Consider the following 23,963-nt stretch of genomic DNA (forward strand, 5'->3'; position numbering starts at 1 on the left):
ACAATTACCATCACCAGGGAAAGAGTACTGAGAAAATTATTGGAACTAAAAGCTTACAAGTTCTCAGGTCCTGATGGACTTCATCCTAGGGTCTTAAAAGAGGTGGCTGTTGAGATGGTGGATGCATTGGTTTTAATTTTCCAATATTCCCTAGATTCTGGAAAGGTCCCATCAGATTGGAAAATGACGAATGTAGCTCCGCTATTCAAGGAGAAAGACAGAAAGCAGAAAGCTACAGGCCAGTTAGCTTAACATCTATCATAGAGAAAATGCTGGAATCTATTATTAATTAGGTTAAAGCAGGTCATTTAGAAAATCTCAAAGTAATCAGATAGGGTCAACATGGTTTTGTGAAAGGGAATTCATGTTTGACTAATTTATTAGAGTTCTTTGAGGCAGTGACAAGCAATGTGGATAAAGGGGAACCTTTGGATGTGTAATTGGATTTCCAGAAGGCATTTGACATGGTGCCATATCAAAGGTTACTAAACAAAATAAGAGCCCATGGTATAGGGAGTAACATATTAGCATGGATAGAGGATTGGTTAGCTAATAGGAAACAGAGTGTTGGCATAAAGGGTTGTTTTCAGGTTGGCAAACTGTAACTAGTGGAGTGCCACAGGGATCATTGCTGGGGCCTCAAATATTTACAATCTATATTAATGACATGGATAAAGGGACAGAATGTATGACTGCTAAATTTGATGATGATACAAAGATAGGCAGGAGAGTAAGTTGTGAAGAGCATATAAGGAGTGTGCAAGGGGATACTGATAGGTTAAGTGAGTGGGCAAAGATTTGGCAGATGGAGTATAATGTGGGAAAGTGTGAACTTGTTCACTTTGGCTGGAAAAATTAAAAAGCAAAATATTATTTAAATGGAGAGAGACTGCAGAACTCTGAGATGCAAAGGGATCTGGGTGTCCTAGTATACAAAACAAAAAAAGTTAGTATGCAGGCACAGCAAGTGATTAAGAAGGCAAATGCAATGTTGTTGTTTATTGCAAGGGGAATGGAATAGAAAAGTAAAGATGGTTTGCTACAGTTGTACAGGGCATTGGTGAGACCACATCTAGAGTATGGTGCACAGTTTCGGTCTCCTTACTTAAGAAAGGATATAATTGCAATGGAAGCAGTTGAGAGAAGGTTCACTGGACTGATGCCGGGGATGAGAGGGTTATCTTATAAGGAAAGGTTGAACCGGCTTGGTGTGTATTCGTTGGAGTTTTGGAGGATGAGAGGTGATCTTCTTGAAACTTATAAGATCCTGAGAGGACTTGACAGGGTGGATGTTGAAAGGATGTTTCCCCTTGTGGGAGAGATTAAAACAAGGGGCACAGTTTAAAAATAGGGGGTCTCCCATTTAAGACAGAGATGAGGAGAAATTTTTTCTCTCAGAGGGTTGTGAGTCTGTGGAACTCTCCTCCCTGGAGAACAGTGGAAGCAGTGTCATTGAATGGTTTTATGTGAGAGGTAGACAGATTCTTGACAAACAAGGGAGTCAAAGGATACCAGGCGTAGGCAGGAAAGTGGAGTTGAGTCCACAAATAGATCAGTCATGATCTCACAGAATGGTGGAGGAAATTCACCACAGACATCTTCAGTGTTTTGCAAAAACATTCACTTCAGCAATTAAATTGTACTACTACTTAATTGATTAGCCACTTAAAAGAATTGTCCAGTTTGATAAATTATATTTTTAATTTACTTAAAGAGTTGTAGAGTCAAAATGAGGAGACCATTGTTTTTCAGGTTGAGACCATTTGCCCATTGAGTCCATGCCGGCTCTCTGCAGAGCAATCAAATCAGTCCCATTCCCCGGCTCTGTCCCCATTGCCCTATAAGTTTATTTCCCTCAAGTGCCCATCCAATTTTTTTTTAAATCATTCATTGTCTCCACCTCCACCACTCTCGTAGGCGGCAAGATCCAGGTCATTATCACTCACTGCATACAAAAGTTCTTCCTCACATCCTCCTTGCACTTCTTGCCCAAAACATAAAATCTGTGTCTCCTAGTCCTTGCACCATCAGCTAATGGGAACTTCTTTTCTTTGTCAACCCTATCCAAACCTGTCAGAATCGTTTACATCTCTATCAAATCTTCCATCAATCTCCTTTGCTCCAAGGAGAACAAACCCAGCTTCTACTGCATAACCTTGTAGCAAAAATCCGTCATCCCTGGAAGCATTCCAATAAATTCCTCTGCACTGTCTCAAGGACCCTCACATTCCTTCCTAAAGTGTGAGTGACCAGAACTGGGAGCAATACACTAGTTATGGCCTAACCCAAGCTTTATAAAGGTTCAGCATAACTTCTCCACTTTTGTACTCAATAGCCCTATTTATGAAGCCCAAGATCCCATATGCTTTATGAACTATCCTCTCAATATGTCCTGCCACCTTTAATGATCTATTCACATGAACTTCCAGGTCCCTCTGTCCCTGCACACTCTTTAGAACTGTACCATTTAGTCTATATTGCCTCTCCCTATCCCTTTTGCCAAAATGCATCACCTCACAGATCTCTGTATTAAATTCCATCTCCACTTGTCTGACCATTCTGCTAGCCTATCTATGGCCTGTTTCTGTTGATTGGTGTTATCCTTACTGTCTGCCATACCTCCAATTTTGGTATCATTGGAAAGTTTTGAACTTTTACGCTGTATTCCAATATCCAAGTCATTTATGTGTATCAAAAAACACAGTGAACCTTGGAGAAACCGCTGTCTACCATCATTCAACCTGAAAAACAACCATTTATCATGACTTATTGTTTTCTGTCCTTAAGCTAATTTTTTATCCAAGCTGACACTGCCCCCCCTATTCCATGAACCTCAACTTTGGTAACCGGCCTTTTATGTGGTACTTTGTCAAAAGCTTTCCTGAAATCCATATAGACAACATCCATTGCTTTCCCGTCAAAAACCTTTTCTGTTAGTCAAGCATGATCTGCCTTTTACAAATCCGTGCTGGGTCTCCCTAATTAACTCCTATTTTATTTCTCACTAATTTTTCATCACCCCCGCCTGACCTGGAGTTGCCAACTACTTGCAGAGGAATAGTACCAAGGCTGCCAGTTCCCCTCCTGTACTGCTTATTTGGCTGCTAATTATGTATGAGCTTTGACAAAAAGTGTTGGTAGCTGCAGACACTTTGGTGTCCCCAGGTAGCTCGCTGGAAATATGGCCTTGAAGATCAAGATGCTGTGTCACCAGCAATGGCTCGCAGTTAATTTCTTGAAGGTGCCATGAGAGGAAGGCAACCAGGAGGGTAGTTAGTGGTGTCTGAGATTGGGATTGGTTGGGAAGGGTAATGCAGTAAGCAGAAGCCCATCTGGTTTAAATGTGGAGCTGGAGGGAGGCTCCACATCAAGATAAATATAATTTAAACACTTATGTTGTTGGTTGTGGCCTGCAGCAGTTCCCTTAGGTAAGAACATAAGAACAGCAGCAGGGGTAGGCCATACGACCCTGCGAGCCTGCTCCTCCACTCAATAAGAATGTGGCTGATCTGATCTTGGCTACAACTCCACTTTCCAGCCTGATCCACACAACCATTGTATCCCCTATAGTTCAAAAACCGGTCTATCTCAGTCTTGAATATATTCAATGATTCAGCCCCACCGCTCTCCGTGATAGAGAATTCCAAAGATTCATGACACTCTGAGATAAGAAATTCCTCCTCATCTCTGTCTTAAATGGGCAACCCTTATTCTGAATCAAATAGGACGCATGTAAATCTGCTTTTCATTCAAGGCAACCCAAAATCCCACAGGGTCTTTAAGTAGTCAGTGGGCTTCTTATTTAAATATGCAAAGGAACGAAAACCTGTTTCAGGCATGGACCCTGAATGCCTATTTTTTGACTACACCAATACGGTGGGCAGCACACTTTTAGCTTGTAATGAACATGTGCTTCCGGCCCACTGTATTAGAGACTTACGCATCTCTTTTGTGCCCAAAAATGAGGCACAGTGTCATCAAATTTCTCGGTCCACAGTTCCTCAACCAAGTGGATGGACTCAGGCCTATAGCCGTTTCATTGTTATCCAAAAAGAAGATTGCATGCACTGTTGGTTGACTTGCCATCTGAATGCAACATTTACATTTGCTCCACAAAGCTGCTCATTTTTAATGTAGTGATAAAACCCATTTCATCAGGTAATATTGACACCTCCAGATGCCTAATTACAACAGTAAACTGAAGCATGGCTGCTGTTAGGGACATTATCAATGTACAGTGGCACAAGTCTTTAGGTAAACTACGCAAAAGAATTATTAGTAGGCTCAGGAGACACATTAGCATATGCTAATTTGCTACTTGTATTTTTCCCATTTGGTTCTTACCCTAAAGGAGGAACTTTCAATTAGTCTGTCCTCTTCATCGCTCCATTCTTCTTCATTTCCTTTCATCTTAAAATTCTTCAGATTTTAAGCACTATGGAGAGATTCACCAGCTCTTCTTTTAGCAAGCAGCTAATATAAAGACAGCATAACATAAATAGGTTTGCCGTCCTGTTCATATTCTATACTACTTTTAGTAATCGAATTATGATGAAATGTTACTACACTCTACTCTAAATAATTTGCCACATACCTATTTCTTTTATGAATAACACAAGTGAAATTCAGACAGTGCTTTACTGTAGGCTTTTAATTCATTTTATCAGTGAATTCACTGATGCTTGTTGACACTGACTGCAAGCAGTGACCAAAGAGCTAAATCAGATTTATAATCCAATGTGATTTGAATTAGGGCACTTTTGGGCTAAATGACAAAAAAAAATTGCCCAATTTGAATAATTGTAGGTTTAGAATTAGATGACTAATTCCCATTATTTCAGATGATTAAATCTTAATGATTCACCAAAATCAATTTTAAAAAATGGATTTAGGAGGAATTGTAAAAATCAAAACTAGGGACAGAATTAATAAATTAAATTTCTTACACGGGTTTCATGATTCATTAATAAGTCTTCAACATAACAATGGGCTGAATTTTATCAGCTACACTGCGCTGTGCGGTTGCGCACTGTGAAGTCGGCAACCTTCCGACACTGAAGTGCCGCTGCAGAGCCCCCATGATATTACGCGTGGGGGCTCGCTTAAAAGGGGGCAGAATGGTTGCCCCAGATGACGTAGAGGGGGCAGCCACCGCGTACCTGGCAGCGGTGTCCGGCGCCACCGCGCAGGCGCCGTCGCCATTTTTAAAGGGCTTCAAGCCCTTCAGGAGAGATTTAAATATTTAAAGGTGCTGGTTTGATAAAAGTTTCAATAAAAGTTTAATTTAACTTTGAATCCCCTCTTCCACCACCCCCCCAATACTCAGTACTCAATACATAAATTGACCTATCCCCCCCAAAAAAACTTTTTGAAATTCTGAACTTTCCCTCCGAACTTCAGCATCTTTGACCCTCAAACCCTTCCCATCATCCCCTCAACCAATAGGAATAGTTTTCCCCGCTCCCACCCTGATAATTTTAGTCCTCCCTCCTCCCCACTAGTGTCTCTACTCAGAACTCCGTAGGATTTGTGGCCGGCTCCCGTAATATCGCCGTGGGCAACTGCTGGTCCAGGTAAGTTCATTACCATTTATTTTAATATATTTTAATATTTAAATGAAGTCTCTGCCACTGCTGTTAATATGTGGCGAGGCCTTCTCGGAGTCGTGGGGGGCCACTCCCTGCCAAGACCCACGGCATCGAGGGGCTGGTAAAATCCAGCCGAGTGTTTCCATCTACCTTGATTCCCTGTCATGCCACGAAGTGAATTTAATAAGATTTAAAATGTTAATCTGACCACTGGCTGGTCATAACTGCCTGTTATAACTACATGGTACTGTACTACCTATTCCCCAAAAATCACTCAAAATGTTTTCTGAAAATATGTCATCCACTTTTTAAAGCCCAAAAATGAAAAAAATCATATTTCACACTATTGGATTCATCCTTTACCCTTTTAACAGATTTGAAAATCTAGAGTTAGTAATATGTTTGATAATTCACTTAATTTATTATTGACAATACATTAATCTTAAAACCATACAACATAGCACACATCAGCCTCACTTCTAACACTCACAGGCATAGATTTAATGAGGAACTGTGAAAATGGCTTCTCCAAGCCTGTTCAAGACTCTGGGTCTTGAAGGTAGCAAAATGTCTTTGCAACTAAGGAAAACATTGCATCTCTTCTTATACCTTTTTTTTATGGTCTGATTCCTGCTGGATGCAACACTATATGATCTTTTATGGCCAATCACTGTTAGAATAGATTGTCAAAGAGAGATGAGAGGCCTCATGTCTTTTAATACCATACTGTTACTTCCTATCATTGCTTTACCCCAAGCCATAGCTTTGTTGTAAACAACCTTTGATGCATGCTTTAGAGCAGCATTTGCTTTTTATATTGCAGTAATCGCCTTCTCTCACACTATCTTGTACTGTGATGAAAAGTCTGTGTTTCAAAAGCCAATGGGGGCTAAATTCAACAGCTCCAAAAATGGGCACAAGGATCGCCCTGTGGAAAGAACCCTGACCCATTACTTCCGATGTCAATCTGCCTGCTAATTAACATCTAACTGTGCTGTTTAAGCCCCCCTCAGCAGGGGGCTTAAAATTATCGGAGGCTAGCGTGTTAAATCTAGCCTGCACTACTTAAAGCCTGTACCTCCTAAAAGGGATATAGATTGTGGTTGGAAGTCAGTGTGGAACTTATTCTGATGTGGAAAAAAATGTAATAAAGGCACAAATGGAAAAGCGCATCTTTAAAAGTCATATCCTCCCTGCAACTACACCACTAGCCTCAGCAACTGCTCAATACACCATAGAATCATAGAAAATTTAAGGCACAGAAAGATGCCACTTGGCCCATCATGTCTGTGCCGGCCGAAAAACGATCCACCTATTCTAATCCCACCTTCAAAGCATTTGGTCCGTAGCCCTGCAGATTACAGCACTTGAGGTGCATATCCAGACTCCTTTTGAATGAGTTGAGGGTCTCTGCCTCAACTACCCTTTCAGGCAGTGAGTTCCAGACCCCCACCACCCTCTGGGTGAAAATGTTTTTCCTCATCTCCCCTCTAATTTTTCTACCAATCACTTTAAACCTATACCCCCTCATCACTGACCTCTCTGCTAAGGTGAATAGACCCTTCACCTCCAGTCTATCCAGGCCCCTCAAAATTTTGTACATTTCAATCAGATCTCCCCTCAGCCTTCTCTGTTCCAAGGAGAACAACCCCAGCCGATCCAATGTTTCCTCAGAGTTGCATTTTTCCAGTCCTGGCAACATCCTCGTGAATCTCCTCTGTACCCTCTCTAGTACAATTATGTCCTTTCTGTAATGAGGTGACCAGAACTGCACACAGTACTCAAGTTCTGGCCTAACCAATAAGTTATACAGTTCCAGCATAACCTCCCTGCTCTTATATTCTACACCTCGGTTAAATAAAGGACAGGATTCCATATGCCTTCTTTACCACATTATCAACCTGTCCTGCTACCTTCAGGGATCTGTGGACAGTCACTCCAAGGTCCCTCACTTCCTCTTCGCTTCTCCGTATTTTCCCATTTCTCGTGTATTCCTTTGCCTTGTTTGACCTCCCCAACTGCATCACCTCACACTTCTCCAGGTTGAATTCCATTTGCCACTTTTTTGCCCATCTGACCAGACCATCAATATCTTCCTGCAGCCTATAGCTATCCTCCTCGCTATCAACCACACGGCCAATTTTTGTGTTGTCTGCAAACTTCTTGATCATGTCCCCTACATTTATGTCCAGATCGTTAATATATACTACAAAAAGTACTGAGCGCTGTGGAACGCCACTGGAAACAGTCCTCCAGTCGCTAAAACATCCGTCAACAATTACCCTTTGTTTCCTGCCATTCAGCCAATTTCGTAGCGACCTTGCTGCATTTCCCTGGATCCCATGGGATTTTATTTTTTTAACCAGTCTGCCATGGGGACCTTGTCAAAAGTCTTGCTAAAATCCATGTAGACCACATCAACTACACTATCCTCATCGATCTTCCTTGTTACTTCTCCAAAAATTCGATCAAATTGGTCAAACAAGATCTTGCCTTAACAAATCCATGATGACTATCCTTGATTAACCTGTGCTTTTCCAGGTGACAGTTTATCCTGTCTCTCAGAACAGATTTCAATAATTTGCTCACTATTGCGGTTAGACTGACTGGCCTGTAATTATTCGGTCTATCCTTCGCTCCCTTTTTAAACAGAGGATCAACGTTAGCAGTTCTCCAATCCTCCGGCACCACACCTGTATCCAGTGAGGACCGGAAAATGATGGTCAGACCTTCTGCTTTTTCCTCTCTTGCTTCTTTTAACAGCCTAGGATACATTTCATCTGGCCCTGGTGATTTATCAACTTTCAAGGATGTTAATCCCATTAATACTGCCTCGCTCCCTATGTTTATCACATCGAATACTTCACGCTCCTCCTCCTTATCTACAATATCTGCATCATCCCCCTCTTTTGTGAAGACAGATGCAAAGTATTCATTAAGAACCATACCAACATCTTCCGCCCCTACACATAGGTTACCTTTTTGGTCTTTTATGGGCCCTACTCTCCTTAGTTATCCTCTTACTCTTAATGTATTGATAAAACATCTTTGGGTTCACCTGGATTTTGCTTGTCAATATTCTTTCATCCCTCTCTTTGCTTTCCTAATTTCCTTTTTGATTTTCTCTCTCCATTTTCTATACTCCTCTCAGCTTTCTGTAGTATTGAGTTCTTGTTGTCGGACATAAGCTTTCAAAGAACAAAGAACAGTACAGCACAGGAACAGGCCATTCGGCCCTCCAAGCCTGCGCCGATCTTGATGCCTGCCTAAACTAACACCTTCTGCACTTCTGGGGCCCATATCCCTCTATTCGCTTCCTATTCATGTATTTGTCAAGATGTCTCTTAAATGTTGCTATCGTATCTGCTTCTACCACCTCCCCTGGCAGCAAGTTCCAGCCACTCACCACCCTCTGTGTAAAGAACTTGCCTCGCACATCCCCTCTAAACATTGCCCCTCGAACCTTAAACCTATGTCCCCTAGTAACTGACTCTTCCACCCTGGGAAAAAGCTTCTGACTATCCACTCTGTCCATGCCGCTCATAACTTTGTAAACCTCTATCATGTCGCCCCTCCACCTCCGTCGTTCCAGTGAAAACAATCGGAGTTTTTCCAACCTCTCCTCATAACTAATGCCCTCCAGACCAGGCAACATCCTGGTAAACCTCCTCTGTACCCTCTCCAAAGCCTTCTGGTAGTGTGGCGACCAGAATTGCACGCAATATTCCAAGTGTGGCCTAACTAAGGTTCTGTACAGCTGCAACATGACTTGCCAATTTTTATACTCTATTCCTCGACCGATGAAGGCAAGCATGCTGTATGCCTTCTTGACTACCTTATCCACCTGCGTTGCCACTTTCAGTAACCTGTGGACCTGTACGTCCAGATCTCTCTGCCTGTCAATACTCCTAAGGGTTCTGCCATTTATTGTATACCTCCCACCTGCATTAGACCTTTCAAAATGCATGACCTCACATTTGTCCGGATTAAACTCCATCTGCCATTTCTCCGCCCAAGTCTCCAACCGATCTATATCCTGCTGTATCCTCTGACAATCGTCACCATTATCCGCAACTCCACCAACCTTTGTGTCGTCCGCAAACTTACTAATCAGACCAGCTACATTTTCCTCCAAATCATTTAAATATACTACAAACAGCAAAGGTCCCAGCACTGATCCCTGCAGAACACCACTAGTCACATCCCTCCATTCAGAAAAACACCCATCCACTGATACCCTCTGTCTTCTGTGACCGAGCCAGTTCTGTATCCATCTTGCCAGCTCACCTCTGATCCCGTGTTACTTCACCTTTTGTACCAGTCTGCCATGTGGGACCTTGTCAAAGGCTTTACTAAAGTCCATATAGATAACATCCACTGCCCTTCCTTCATCAATCATCTTCGTCACTTCCTCAAAAAACTCAATCAAATTAGTAAGACGCGACGTGCCCTTCACAAAACCATGCTGTCTCTCACTAATAAGTTCGTTTGTTTCCAAATGGGAGTAAATCCTGTCCCGAATAATCCTCTCTAATAGTTTCCCTACCACTGACGTAAGGTTCACCGGCCTATAATTTCCTGGATTATCCTTGCCACCCTTCTTAAACAAAGGAACAACATTGGCTATTGTCCAGTCCTCTGGGACCTCACCTGTAGCCAATGAGGATGCAAAGATTTCTGTCAAGGCCCCAGCAATTTCTTCCCTTGCCTCCCTCAGTATTCTGGGGTACATCCCATCAGGCCCTGGGGACTTATCTACCTTAATGCTTTGCAAGACACCCAACACCTCCTCCTTTTTGATAATGAGATGACTGAGACTATCTGCACTCCTTTCTCTAGGCTCATCATCCACCAAGTCCTTCTCCTTGGTGAATACTGATGCAAAGTAGTCATTTAGCACCTCGCCCATTTCCTCTGGCTCCATGCATAGATTCCCATCTCTGTCCTTGAGTGGGCCAACCCTTTCCCTGGTTACCCTCTTGCTCTTTATATATGTATAAAAAGCCTTGGGATTTTCCTTAATCCTGTTTGCCAATGACTTTTCATGACCCCTTTTAGCCCTCCTAACTCCTTGCTTAAGTTCCCTCCTACTGTCTTTATATTCCTCAAGTGCTTCGTCTGTTCCTAGCCTTCCAGCCCTTACAAATGCTTCCTTTTTCTTTTTGACTAGGCTCACAATATCCCGTGTTATCCAAGCTTCCCGAAACTTGCCAAACTTGTCTTTCTTCCTCACAGGAACATGCTGGTCCTGGATTCTAATCAGCTGACGTTTGAAAGACTCCCACATGTCAGATGTTTCCTTTAATAAATAAAAACAAGAAATGCTGGAAATACTCAGCAGGTCTGACAGCATCTGTGGAGAGAGAAGCAGAGTTAACGTTTCAGGTCAGTGACCCTTCATCAGCATCTGCAGTATTTTGCTTTTATCTAAGCTTTCCTTTTCTGCCTTAACTTACCTGTAGGCTCCTTGACATCCATGGGGCTGTATATTTGGCCATCTCACCCTTTTTCTTTGTGGGAACATGTTTACTCTGAACCCCTTGAATTTTCCCTTTGAATGCCTCCCACTGTTCTGACACTGATTTACCTTCAAGTAGCTATTTCCAGTCCACTTTCGCTAAATCATTCCTCGGTTTAGTAAAATTGGCCTTTCCCCAATCGAGAATTCTAACTCCTGTTCTATCTCCTGCCACCCCTTCCACCTGCCCATCTTCATTTCCTAAAACTAAGTCTAAAACTGCACTCTCTCTTGTTGGACTTGCTACACACTGGGCAAAAAAGTTCTCCTGATTGCACCTCAAGAATTCAGCTCCCTCAATTCCTTTCACACTAAAGCTGTCCCAGTTAATATTGGGGCAGTTAAAATCCCCTACTATTACTGCCCTATTGTTCTTGCACTTCTCAGAGATTTGCCACATCCCAATCACTCACATATCAACAATCTCTATCATTCAGCACTCATACATAATATTCTTGGCTTCACCTCACTCTCACACACTTAGCACTGCTGCAAGCCTACACCCACATAATCGCAGCTTGAACACACAGCCAGCTATTCAACAAATACAGCCACATCACCCAAACAGATTTCACCACATACTCGGACACGCTTCCCTCTCTCTTGCAGGACAGGGTGGCGGATAACGGGAGGCAGCAAGACCTAACAGGCACAGATGCATGTCCTTACCCCCATGGAGGCGACGGTGCTCTCCATCATTGGAGGAGTCATGTCTGAGGTTGTGGTCAGCGGCGGGGCTGAAACCAAAGTTGACAGTATCCTCATATCTAATCTTCCTTCTCGCATCCCACTTTCCCTCACCCCACAATCTCTTTTTATTTACAAGATGCAGATGGTGTAAACATGCACCTCCTACTTCCCACCCCCAACTCTCTTTTACCACAACCCTACCCTTGTGCCTTTCTCCTTTCAGATACCCAAGAACTGCAAACTGGCCAGGCAGTGTGGAAGAAGAACAGGTGGAAGAGCAAGAAGATAGTGATGATGAAAAAAACACCATCACTCAATCTCATAGTCGTAGCCACCAGCTCGGATATTGACCGTGTAATTTGGAGGATAGCTTAGAGGCAGGATCTGCACATGGTGAGACACTGGGCACAAATATCCTACAACCAGAGCAGGGGAGCAAGTGTTGTGCAGCTTTCCAGAGGGCAAGGTTGCATACAAGTTCTGCTGCCGACGACTTCGATGGGGCAGGCTATAGAAAGTGATTGATGGGCATGCACAATAAAATTCTTGATACGTTGGCAGAAGGCCTGCATGCAATGTCAAGGAGTACAGAGGAATCCAACAACAACTTTGCACAAGGTTATGCACAGAACTTGAAGCCCATCTAGCATGGAAGTAATGGTCAACTCTATTAGCATGCTTGCAGACTGAGCCATGTTGCAGCGTCTATATCTCAGCTTCCACTGCAGCACAAACAGAAGCCACCCAACATTTGGGTACCACAGTGGAAGCTCAGATGTCAACTTCCTGCCATGCCAGCTCAAACTGCTGCCACCATGGCTGCGGATACCAGTGTTAAAAGGGGCTTGCAAGGTGTCACAGGAGCCCATCATCTGTCCTCCAACAGATTACTAGGAATGCTGAGGTGCTGACCTGAAGGAGTGACCGTGGAGCATGAAGCTTAGTTGCCTCCTTCTACTCCTCAGCTGCTTGCCGTATAACTGATGACAAAGGCGAGTTTGTGCAGGATGCAGCAGACCACCACAAATCTTGACACCCACTCTGCCAAGTACAGCAGGGCTCCTCCAGAGCAGTCATCCAGGCAGCGGAAGCATTGTTTCAGTATGCAAATGATCTGCTCTACAACATTTTGTGTGGTAGCATGGCTTTCTTTGTACACATATTGCCCACACATATGTAGGTTGTGCCACAGAGTCACAAGCGGTGATGTCAGCGAATAGTCCTATTGCCAAGTAGTTTGCCGTGGTGGTTCAAATGCAGTGGCGCAACAGAATGCCACAGAATGAAGATACCATGACTGCTGCCAGGATACCAGGCACTGATCTGCATGATTCTCTGCATACAGTCATACACCAGCTGGATTTTGAGGGAGTGGAATCCCTCTCAGTTGCGGTACCTCTCAAGAGTTGACATCCAGCGCTGCAAAGTGACGTGTGTGCAGTCAATGGCACCCTGCACCATTGGAAGCCTGCAATCCTAGCTAAGCTGCATGCATGATACCCCTGCTGCTCTTTAGCAAAAGAGAACAAAATGTAGTCAGCTCCCTTTAAATAGACAACTTTATACAACACTGGACAGCAAACAGATTTTGCAACTATCTCCAGCTCCAGCCTGGAAGGAACCGGCCACATAAAAGTTCATGGCCACAGCCACAGGCAATGCAGTCCTTGCCTTGCTTTGAGGTTGCAGATGTAGCTGCAGTAGGTGGCATATATCAGTGAGGATGTTCTCAGTGAAGTGCAGATGTCTCACATGCTGGCCGGAATTTTATGACACCCTCACCCCCACCACTGGGAGCAGGCTAGGAGACAGTGGGAGGTGAGACATAAAATTGTGTAGGCCATTTCAGGGCCTTTTCCTGCTGCTGCTGGGATTTTACCAGAGGCGGATGAGCACTTCGGCACCTGAGGAGGTCACCCAATAATACCTGGTGGCCTCCTTACGGGCTGGGAGTCCCTCCTGATCGGGCACCCTGATCGCCACAGAGGGCCCCCAAAGCACCATGGGCCACCTTGCTGAAACACCCCCTGCCCTATTGCTCAACTCTCACCCACCTCACCAGGGCCTGGCCAATTGTACCCGGAAAGGCCCAACCCCACTTACCTTTTCCGCGTCCATCATGGCTCCTCTCATTGGGTGCAGGCCCAGCAGTGACCACTGCTCTCCGGTGGCACCACTGGGACTGAAGAGCTGCCCTGATTGGCCGACAGTTCTTGGAGGCAGGACATCCTGCCTCAGAGGGGCGGAAGCCACAACTGCATAATAGCTGCGTGGCTTCCAGGCCCAGTGAGGCAGGCTCACCCCTGGCTTTCTAGCCGGTGGGCAGGGTCACTGTCTCCATGTAAAATTCTGGCCACTGTTCATCACTGAGGTTCAGGTAGGAGAATTGCTCCCTGAACGCCCTGGATGGATCATCAACTTTACTTCCAATTTCCAGCCTTCTCTCACCTTCACATGGTTCATCTCCAACATTTCCCTTCCCTTCCTCAACTTCTTTGTCTCTATCTCTGGGGATAGGCTGTCCACTAATATTCATTATAAGCCCACTCACTCCCACAGCTACCTTGACTACTCTTCCTCACAGCCTGCCTCGTATAAGGACTCCATTCCATTCTCCCAGTTTCTCCGTCTCCGACGCATCAGTTCTAATGACACCTCATCCCCTTCCCACAGCACCTTCGCATGCAATCACAGGAGGTGTAACATCTGCCTCTCCTCACCATCCAAGGCCCCAAATACTTCTTCCAGGTGAAACAGCGATTTACTTGTGCTTCTTTCAATTTAGTACACTGTACTGGCTGCTCACAATGCTTTCAGGCAGAGCTGTTCATTATTCTGCCATTAACACTTTGTCTGGACTCATGCTTTGTCTTTCACTACAACTATTAGGATTCCCTTTGTCTTTGCTTTTTGTTCCTTGACATCTCTACCATTAATTTCTCCTGCCCTCTGCCCTACATACACCTTTTTGTTCTTCCTCCCTTCACTTGCTCAAAGCCTATTACATTTCTAACTTCTTTTGCCAGTTCTAACGAGAGGTCTCTGACCTGAAACATTAACTCTGTTTCTCTCTCCACAGATGCTGCCAGACCTGCTGAGTATTTCCAGCACTTTCTGTTTTATTTCTGGGTGAATGTGGCCTGCTGCTGAGAGACCTTCTCCCCCTCCTCTTCTAGCAGCTTGGCCTGCTCTCATACCCTTTGCTTACTCTCCCAGTCATGCTGTATTCCAATGCCTATTACTGCACCCATGTCTGGGATAAAGCCTGGCTACCTGACCCGACCAAACCCAGCTACGTGGTGTCGGGTTCGGGTCGGGTCTATATTCTGTGTCCAGCATTCGGGCTTGGGTCAGGTTTGGGTTGGCTCTGGTCGGGTATGTTGTGTATTCTTTTCTTTTTAATCTACATTTTGACTCAATTTTTTTCTGTACTAATAACATGTTTGATATTTTTGGGTCGGGTTGGGCGTGAAAAAATATTGAAGGACTCGGGCCCGGGTTGGGTCCAGCTTGGCTGTGGTCGGGTCGGGCCTGGGTTTTAATTTTATACCCAAGCCAGGTTTTTGTCCGGGAGAAAGTGAGCTGTGCAAAATCTGTGAAGTCAGAAAAATGCCCTACAGCACATGCCACACCACTCCCTGTAGACGTTAGCAACTTTAAAGAACTCTAGAAAGGACCAAACACTTGACCAACTGAAGCAACAACCAGAAGAAATCAATCAGCAACTTATCTGAAAGTAGTTGCTGATTGCTTTAAATTGTGCTGGTAAGGGAAGGGTCAGGGTGCTTCCTGCTGCAGCCATGCGTGATTAAAACAGGTTTTAACTGGAGCATTGAGCTCGTAAATGGCAGTGCTGCAGTACAATTGAACAGCCTACTCAGCATACTTCCGGTGGACGCGCACATTAAGCCCTCACCTGCACTTGAACTATGTGCGCACGCTGCGGATCCTTTTGCATTTCTTAAGGTCACTCATCGTGCCAAAGAAATGCACGCTACGCATCCGAATTTTATGCCAAAAGTATTTCAATGCTAACAACTCTTTAAACTCAGTATTAATTACCAGGCTTATTTATTTAACAACATGCATGTTTTAAAGTGCAATGTCCTCTGTCCTGAAATTCATTCTTCTCCACTGTTATCATCACTTTGAGAAAAAGACAGGCTTTGAGAGAACTAATTTTGTCTACAATACTGTTCTGCTTTGTTCTGTTAGAATAATGTAAAAAAAATGCGTAGTCTTACATAGACTAACATAATGACATTGATATATTGAATTTTCTTTTCTTTCTTTTAATGTTGCATTTTTCCAAAAGTCCAAACTTTGACTTGGTATTTTTGCCCAGAGCTTGTGGGCAGCTTTCTTCAAGGTCAGTCGCAAAACCGTTCTTGGGTTGCTGACCGCAAAATCCAGGTAATTACATTTTCGTAAGCAGAGAGGCTGCTTGAGATCTATGTGCGAGTGTGTGTGTAGGGGGGAGAATGATTTATGATTTACTAACTTTTGTGTATTATAGACGTTACGTTTGAAATTTCCCTGTTATCTGCTCTGCCCTCCCTCACAATATTCAATAATTGAAGTTTGCACTATACCGTATCTCCGGCAACGTCCATGCAAGGCTTCGTGTTCACAAGCGCTAAGAACTGCCTATCCAGACTTAACTCGGAGATTCAATCTGCCATTGATGCACTTAGCACCAAATACACATGTCGGCGTCCACCCAATGCCTACCTAAATCAGTCACAATCAAGTCAGGATATCGTCACAATCAAGTCTTTCGCCCGAGGAACCCTTCCCAGCAGTGCAGGCGCGATACAGCTATACAGTGAAGCCAGCTCTGGGGGACTAACTGTTATGACGCTGGCTTTAATAGTTGCTCCACAAATGCCTCAACACCGTTTGTAGTTCACAGATTCATTTAATTGAAATTATTGGGAAAGGTGGGACAAATCGCGAGATGTTTTGTCTTCTGCAGTTAAAAATAGTTCAGACGTTTGGCCAAAAATCCTTTGGTGCTCACTTCATGGGTGACCTCTGCACGGGAAAGTTCGAATTTGCAACTTATGTACATTGAGTTACAAGAGGGATTTAAAATTAGTCACATTTAAGATATAGATATTAAATTAAAGGAGAACAACTAAGATTGGTCAAAAAAGCTTTCGCTTTACCATTTGATAGAAAGTTATTTTTGCACAGTAAATTTTTAGCATTTTAAATTAACAAGTAAAAGGTGTTAATGGTACTTTTATCACTGACCAACGCAAACAGATGGACCGCTGGGTTGAGCACTACCTAGAACTGTACTCCAGGGAGAATGCTGTCACTGAGACTGCCCTCAATGCAGCCCAGCCTCTACCAGTCATGGATGAGCTGGACATACAGCCAACCAAATCGGAACTCAGTGATGCCATTGATTCCCTAGCCAGCGGAAAAGCCCCTGGGAAGGACAGCATTACCCCTGAAATAATCAAGAGTGATTATGCCAGCCAAGAGCGACGTCTCAATTCATTCAATCTTCGCTGCCTTCGGAGAATACTTGGCATCAGGTGGCAGGACTATATCTCCAACACAGAAGTCCTTGAAGCGGCCAACATCCCCAGCTTATACACACTACTGAGTCAGCGGCGCTTGAGATGGCTTGGCCATGTGAGCCGCATGGAAGATGGCAGGATCCCCAAAGACACATTGTACAGCGAGCTCGCCACTGGTATCAGACCCACCGGCCGTCCATGTCTCCGTTATAAAGACGTCTGCAAACGCGACATGAAATCGTGTGACATTGATCACAAGTCGTGGGAGTCAGTTGCCAGCATTCGCCAGAGCTGGCGGGCAGCCATAAAGACAGGGCTAAATTGTGGCGAGTCGAAGAGACTTAGTAGTTGGCAGGAAAAAAGACAGAGGCGCAAGGGGAGAGCCAACTGTGCAACAGCCCCAACAAACAAATTTCTCTGCAGCACCTGTGGAAGAGCCTGTCACTCCAGAATTGGCCTTTATAGCCACTCCAGGCGCTGCTTCACAAACCACTGACCACCTCCAGGCGCGTATCCATTGTCTCTCGAGATAAGGAGGCCCAAAAAGAAAAAGAAAAGAAAGAAAAAGATCCTTGGCTTAAAAATGGCTGTGTTAGGTAATCAAAGTTATACAGGGTCTGGTTTAGGAGATTGTTTAGAGAGAAAATGTCAAAAGCAAAGCATTGAAATGAACTAAGAACAGTACAGCACAGGAACAGGCTATTCGGCCCTCCAAGCCTGCGCTGATCTTGATGCCTGCCTAAACTAAAACCTTCTGCACTTCCGGGGACCGTATCCCTCTATTCCCATCCTATTCATGTATTTGTCAAGATGCCTCTTAAACGTCGCTATTGTACCTGCTTCCACCACCTCCCCCGGCAGCACGTTCCAGGCACTCACCACCCTCTGTGTAAAGAACTTGCCTCGCACATCCCTTCTAAACTTTGCCCCTCTTACCTTAACCCTATGTCCCCTAGTAACTGACTCTTCCACCGTGGGAAAAAGCTTCTGACTATCCACTCTGTCCATGCCGCTCATAACTTTGTAAATCTCTATCATGTCATCCCTCCACCTCCGTCGTTCCAGTGAAAACAATCCAAGTTTATCCAACCTCTCCTCATAGCTAATGCCCTCCAGACCAGGCAACATCCTGGTAAACCTCTTCTGTACCCTCTCCACATCCTTCTGGTAGTGTGGCGACCAGAATTGCATGCAATATTCTAAGTGTGACCTAACTAAAGTTCTGTACAGCTGCAGCATGACTTGCCAATTTTTATACCCTATGCCCCGACCGATGAAGGCAAGCATGCTGCATGACTTCTTGCCTACCTTATCCACCTGCGTTGCCACTTTCAGTGACCTGTGGACCTGTACGCCCAGATCTCTCTGCCTGTCAATACTCCTAAGGGTTCTGCCATTTACTGTATACTTCCCACCTGCATTAGACCTTCCAAAATGCATGACCTCACATTTGTCCGGATTAAACTCCATCTGCCATTTTTCTGCCCAAGTCTCCAACCGATCTATATCCTGCTGTATCCTCTGACAATCCTCATCACTATCCGCAACTCCACCAACCTTTGTGTCGTTCGCAAACTTACTAATCAGACCAGCTACATTTTCCTCCAAATCATTTATATATACTACAAACAGCAAAGGTCCCAGCACTGATCCCTGCGGAACACCACTAGTCACAGCCCTCCATTCAGAAAAGCACCCTTCCACTGCTACCCTCTGTCTTCTATGACGGAGCCAGTTCTGTATCCATCTTGCAAGATCACCTCTGATCCTGTGTGACTTCACCTTTTGTAACAGTCTGCCATGAGGGACCTTGTCAAAGGCTTTACTGAAGTCCATATAGAGAACATCCACTGCCCTTCCTTCATCAATCATCTTCGTCACTTCCTCAAAAAACTCAATCAATTTATTGAGACACGACCTCCGCTTCACAAAACCATGCTGCCTCTTGCTAATAAGTTCGTATGTTTCCAAATGGGAGTAAATCCTGTCCCGAAGAATCCTCTCTAATAATTTCCCTACCATTGATGTCAGGTTCACCGGCCTATAATTTCCTGGATTATCCTTGCTACGCTTCTTAAACAAAGGAACAACATTGGCTATTGTCCAGTCCTCTGGGACCTCACCTGTAGCCAATGAGGATGCAAAGATTTCTGTCAAGGCCCCAGCAATTTCTTCCCTTGCCTCCCTCAGTATTCTGGGGTACATCCCATCAGGCCCTGGGGACTTATCTACCTTAATGCTTTGCAAGACACCCAACACCTCCTCCAAATGGTCGGGAACTTTTGAATAACCGTGTTCTATTCCCATTTTGGCTCACCAGATTTTTCAATGATGAGAATTATCTATTGTTGGCCATGAACAGGCTGAGAAGAAAATAGTTTTCAAAACCCAGAAATTGGTCGCATTAAATGAGTTTTTTATTCCATTCAACGTATAACATACCTGTTATAGATAAGGGGTTCAAAAGCCAATATCTGACATTTGGAGGTTAGTCAGTAAGATGAAGACCCAAATGTTATTGCGTTTTTGACATTATTGGGTATAATGGCAGCAGGCAATTCATTATCAAAGCTGAAACTGGCTCGAACCATTGCCCATGATGTCATTTCCACTGTGGGTAGGAGAGCCAAATCCTCCACCCATCCCTTAGGCTTAGGCTTTACATATATTGTGATGGAAATCCCACATGGAGGACAGCGAATGTGGTACCATTATTCAAGAGGGTAGCAGGGATAAACCAGGTAATTACAGGCCAGTGAGTATAACATCAGTGAAACTATTGGAAAAAATTCTGAGGGACAGGATTAATTTCCACTTGGAGAGGCAGGAATTAATCAGGGATAGTCAGCATGGCTTTGTCAGGGGGAGATCGTGTCTAACTAACTTGATTAAATTTCGAGGTAGTGAGTAGATGTGTAGATGAGGGTAAAGCAGTTGATGAGGTCTACATCGATTTCAGTAAGGCTTATGATAAGATCCCACATGGGAGATTGGCTAAGAAGGTAAGAGCCCATGGGATCCAGGGCAATTTGGCAAATTGCATCCAAAATTAGCTTAGTGGCAGGAGGCAGAGGGTGATGGTCGAGGGTTGTTTTTGCGAGTGGAAGCCTGTGACCAGTGGTGTACTGCAGGAATCGATGCTGGGATCCTTGCTGTTTGTCGTGTACATTAATGATTTAGAAGTGAATATAGGAGGTATGATCAGTAAGTTTGCAGATGACACGAAAATTGGTGGTGTTGTAAATAGTGAGGAGGAAAGCCTTTGATTACAGGATGATATAGATGTGCTGGTAAGATGGGTGGAGCAGTGGCAAATGGAATTTAATCCTGAGAAATGTGAGGTGATGCATTTTGGGAGGACTAACAAGGCAAGGGAATATACAATGGATGGTAGGATCCTACGCAGTACAGAGGGTCAGAGGGACCTTGGTGTACTTGTCCATAGATCACTGAAGGCAGCAGCACGGGTAGATAAGGTGGTTAGGAAGGCATATGGGATACTTGCCTTTATTAGCCGAGGCATAGAATATAAGAGCAGGGAGGTTATGATGGAGCTTTATAAAACGCGAGTGAGGCCACAGCTGGAGTACTGTGTACAGTTCTGGGCACCACACTACAGGAAGGATGTGATTGCACTGGAGAGGATGCAGAGGAGATTCACCAGGATGTTGCCTGGGCTGGAGCATTTCAGCTATGAAGAGAGACTGAAAAGGCTAGAGTTGTTTTCCTTAGAGCAGAGAAGGCTGAGGGGGGACCTGATTGAGGTATACAAAATTATGAGGGGCATTGGTAGGATAGATAGGAAGAAACTTTTTCCCTTAGCGGAGGGGTCAATAACCAGGGGGCATAGATTTAAGGTAAGGGGCAGGAGGTTGAGAGGGGATTTGAGGAAAAGAATTTTCACCCAGAGAGTGGGTGGAATCTGGAACACACTGCGTGAAGGGGTGGCAGACGCAGGAACCCTCATAACATTTAAGAAGCATTTAGATGAGCACTTGATACGCCATAGCATACAAGGCTATGGGCCAAGTGTTGGAAATGGGATTAGAATATATAGGTGTTTGATGGCCGTCACAGACACGATAGGCTGAACGGCCTGTTTCTGTGCTGGATAACACTATGACTGTATGCCAAATGGAAAATAATAATTTTGTCGTATGGAACTTTGCTTGAGACTCTTCCTAAAATTGTTACAAATAACTTTGAAAAGGCAGAACAGCATCTAAAGATGGCCACACACAAATTTGCACATGAAAATCCAGAGGCTGTCTGGAGGTGATTACCCAGTCTAATCAGAACAATGGGGGTACTATCTGATTAAATTACGTAGAATGGCTTTGTCAATGTTGATCTTCAAAAGCCATCGACACCCATTAACTTGGAAAGAGGCAAACACCCACCTACCAAGTATGTCTCAACAGCCTTGAATTTCAAAGATCCTTCCAGAAGTTGCTGTTTCAAACAAAGAGGCGGTCACATGACATGACTACCTGTGTAACTCTGAGAATTTGTGAATTGTGTCTCAAAAAGACAGTAACTGAAATCCTGGAAGAAAACAGCACCACTCTCTCTCTCTCCAGCAAAGTCCCATGGAAGCCTTGGTGGCAGCTACGAAGCCTCAAGACTACAGATCCTTACAGTCAACAACCAGAAGGACATGAATAAAGCCCCTCTCCTGTCTTCCGGAACCAGAGAAGCAAGCTCGAATTGTGCACGTGTCTCAGCGAAGTCTTCAAGACTTTAACTTCATCTAAAGACACTGACACTCAAAGAACAAAGAAACAAAGAAAATTACAACACAGGAACAGGCCCTTCGGCCCTCCAAGTCTGCGCCGATCCAGATCCTCTATCTAAACATGTCGCCTATTTTCTAAGGGTCTGTATCTCTTTGCTTCCTGCCCATTCATGTATCTGTCTAGATACATCTTAAAAGATGCTATCCTGCCCGCGTCTACCACCTCCGCTGGCAGTGCGTTCCAGGCACCCACCACCCTCTGCGTAAAGAACTTTCCACGCATATCCCCCCTAAACTTTTCCCCTCTCACTTTGAACTCGTGACCCCTAGTAATTGAATCCCCCACTCTGGGAAAAAGCTTCTTGCTATCCACCCTGTCTATACCTCTCATGATTTTGTACACCTCAATCAGGTCCCCCCTCAACCTCCGTCTTTCTAATGAAAATAATCGTAATCTTCATAGCTAGCGCCCTCCATACCAGGCAACATCCTGGTGAACCTCCTCTGCACCCTCTCCAAAGCATCTACATTCTTTTGGTAATGTGGCGACCAGAACTGCACGCAGTATTCCAAATGTGGCCGAACCAAAGTCTTATACAACTGTAACATGACCTGCCAACCCTTGTACTCAATACCCCGTCCGATGAAGGAAAGCATGCCGTATGCCTTCTTGACCACTCTATTGACCTGCGTTGCCACCTTCAGGGAACAATGGACTTGAACACCCAAATTTCTCTGTACATCAATTTTCCCCAGGACTTTTCCATTTACTGTATAGTTCACTCTTGAATTGGATCTTCCAAAATGCATCACCTCGCATTTGCCCTGATTGAACTCCATCTGCCATTTCTCTGCCCAACTCTCCAATCTATCTATATTCTGCTGTATTCTCTGACAGTCCCCTTCACTATCTGCTACTCCACCAATCTTAGTGTCGTCTGCAAACTTGCTAATCAGACCACCTATACTTTCCTCCAAATCATTTATGTATATCACAAACAACAGTGGTCCCAGCACAGATCCCTGTGGAACACCACTGGTTACACGTCTCCATTTTGAGAAACTCCCTTCCACTGCTACTCTCTGTCTCCTGTTGCCCAGCCAGTTCTTTATCCATCCAGCTAGTACACCCTGGACCCCATGCGACTTCACTTTCTCCATCAGCCTACGTTGGGGAACCTTATCAAACGCCTTACTGAAATCCATGTATATGACATCTACAGCCCTTCCCTCATCAATCAACTTTGTCACTTCCTCAAAGAATTCTATTAAGTTGGTAAGACATGACCTTCCCTGCACAAAACCATGTTGCCTATCACTGATAAGCCCATTTTCTTCCAAATGGGAATAGATCCTATCCCTCAGTATCTTCTCCAGCAGCTTCCCTACCACTGACGTCAGGCTCACCGGTCTATAATTACCTGGATTATCCCTGCTACCCTTCTTAAACAAGGGGACAACATTAGCAATTCTCCAGTCCTCCGGGACCTCACCCGTGTTTAAGGATGCTGCAAAGATATCTGTTAAGGCCCCAGCTATTTCCTCTCTCGCTTCCCTTAGTAACCTGGGATAGATCCCATCCGGACCTGGGGACCTGTCCACCTTAATGCCTTTTAGAATACCCAACACTTCCTCCCTCCTTATGCCGACTTGACCTAGAGTAATCAAACATTTGTCCCTAACCTCAACATCCGTCATGTCCCTCTCCTCGGTGAATACCGATGCAAAGTACTCGTTTAGAATCTCACCCATTTTCTCTGACTCCACGCATAACTTTCCTCCTTTGTCCTTGAGTGGGCCAATCCTTTCTCTAGTTACCCTCTTGCTCCTTATATATGAATTAAAGGCTTTGGGATTTTCCTTAACCTTGTTTGCTAAAGATATTTCATGACCCTTTTTAG

General features: G+C 44.4%; 1 protein-coding gene across 3 annotated transcripts in view; it reads right to left on the bottom strand.

Annotated features, from left to right (window-relative positions):
* Nucleotides 1–23,963, bottom strand: part of isca1 (iron-sulfur cluster assembly 1) — a 71,550-nt gene that overhangs the window by 18,253 nt on the left and 29,334 nt on the right. Inside the window, exons 1-2 of one of the 3 annotated variants that reach the window (XM_068030066.1) lie at nt 16,528–16,621; nt 4,345–4,473 (exon numbers count right to left, since the gene is read on the bottom strand). In XM_068030066.1, the coding sequence (XP_067886167.1) occupies nt 4,345–4,410 (66 nt within the window). In that variant the 5' untranslated portion in view covers nt 4,411–4,473; nt 16,528–16,621. The other 2 variants (XM_068030065.1, XM_068030064.1) reach the window with 2 other exon arrangements.

The sequence above is a fragment of the Heterodontus francisci genome, chromosome 4 (assembly GCF_036365525.1).
Source record: "Heterodontus francisci isolate sHetFra1 chromosome 4, sHetFra1.hap1, whole genome shotgun sequence".
Lineage (NCBI taxonomy): Eukaryota > Metazoa > Chordata > Chondrichthyes > Heterodontiformes > Heterodontidae > Heterodontus > Heterodontus francisci.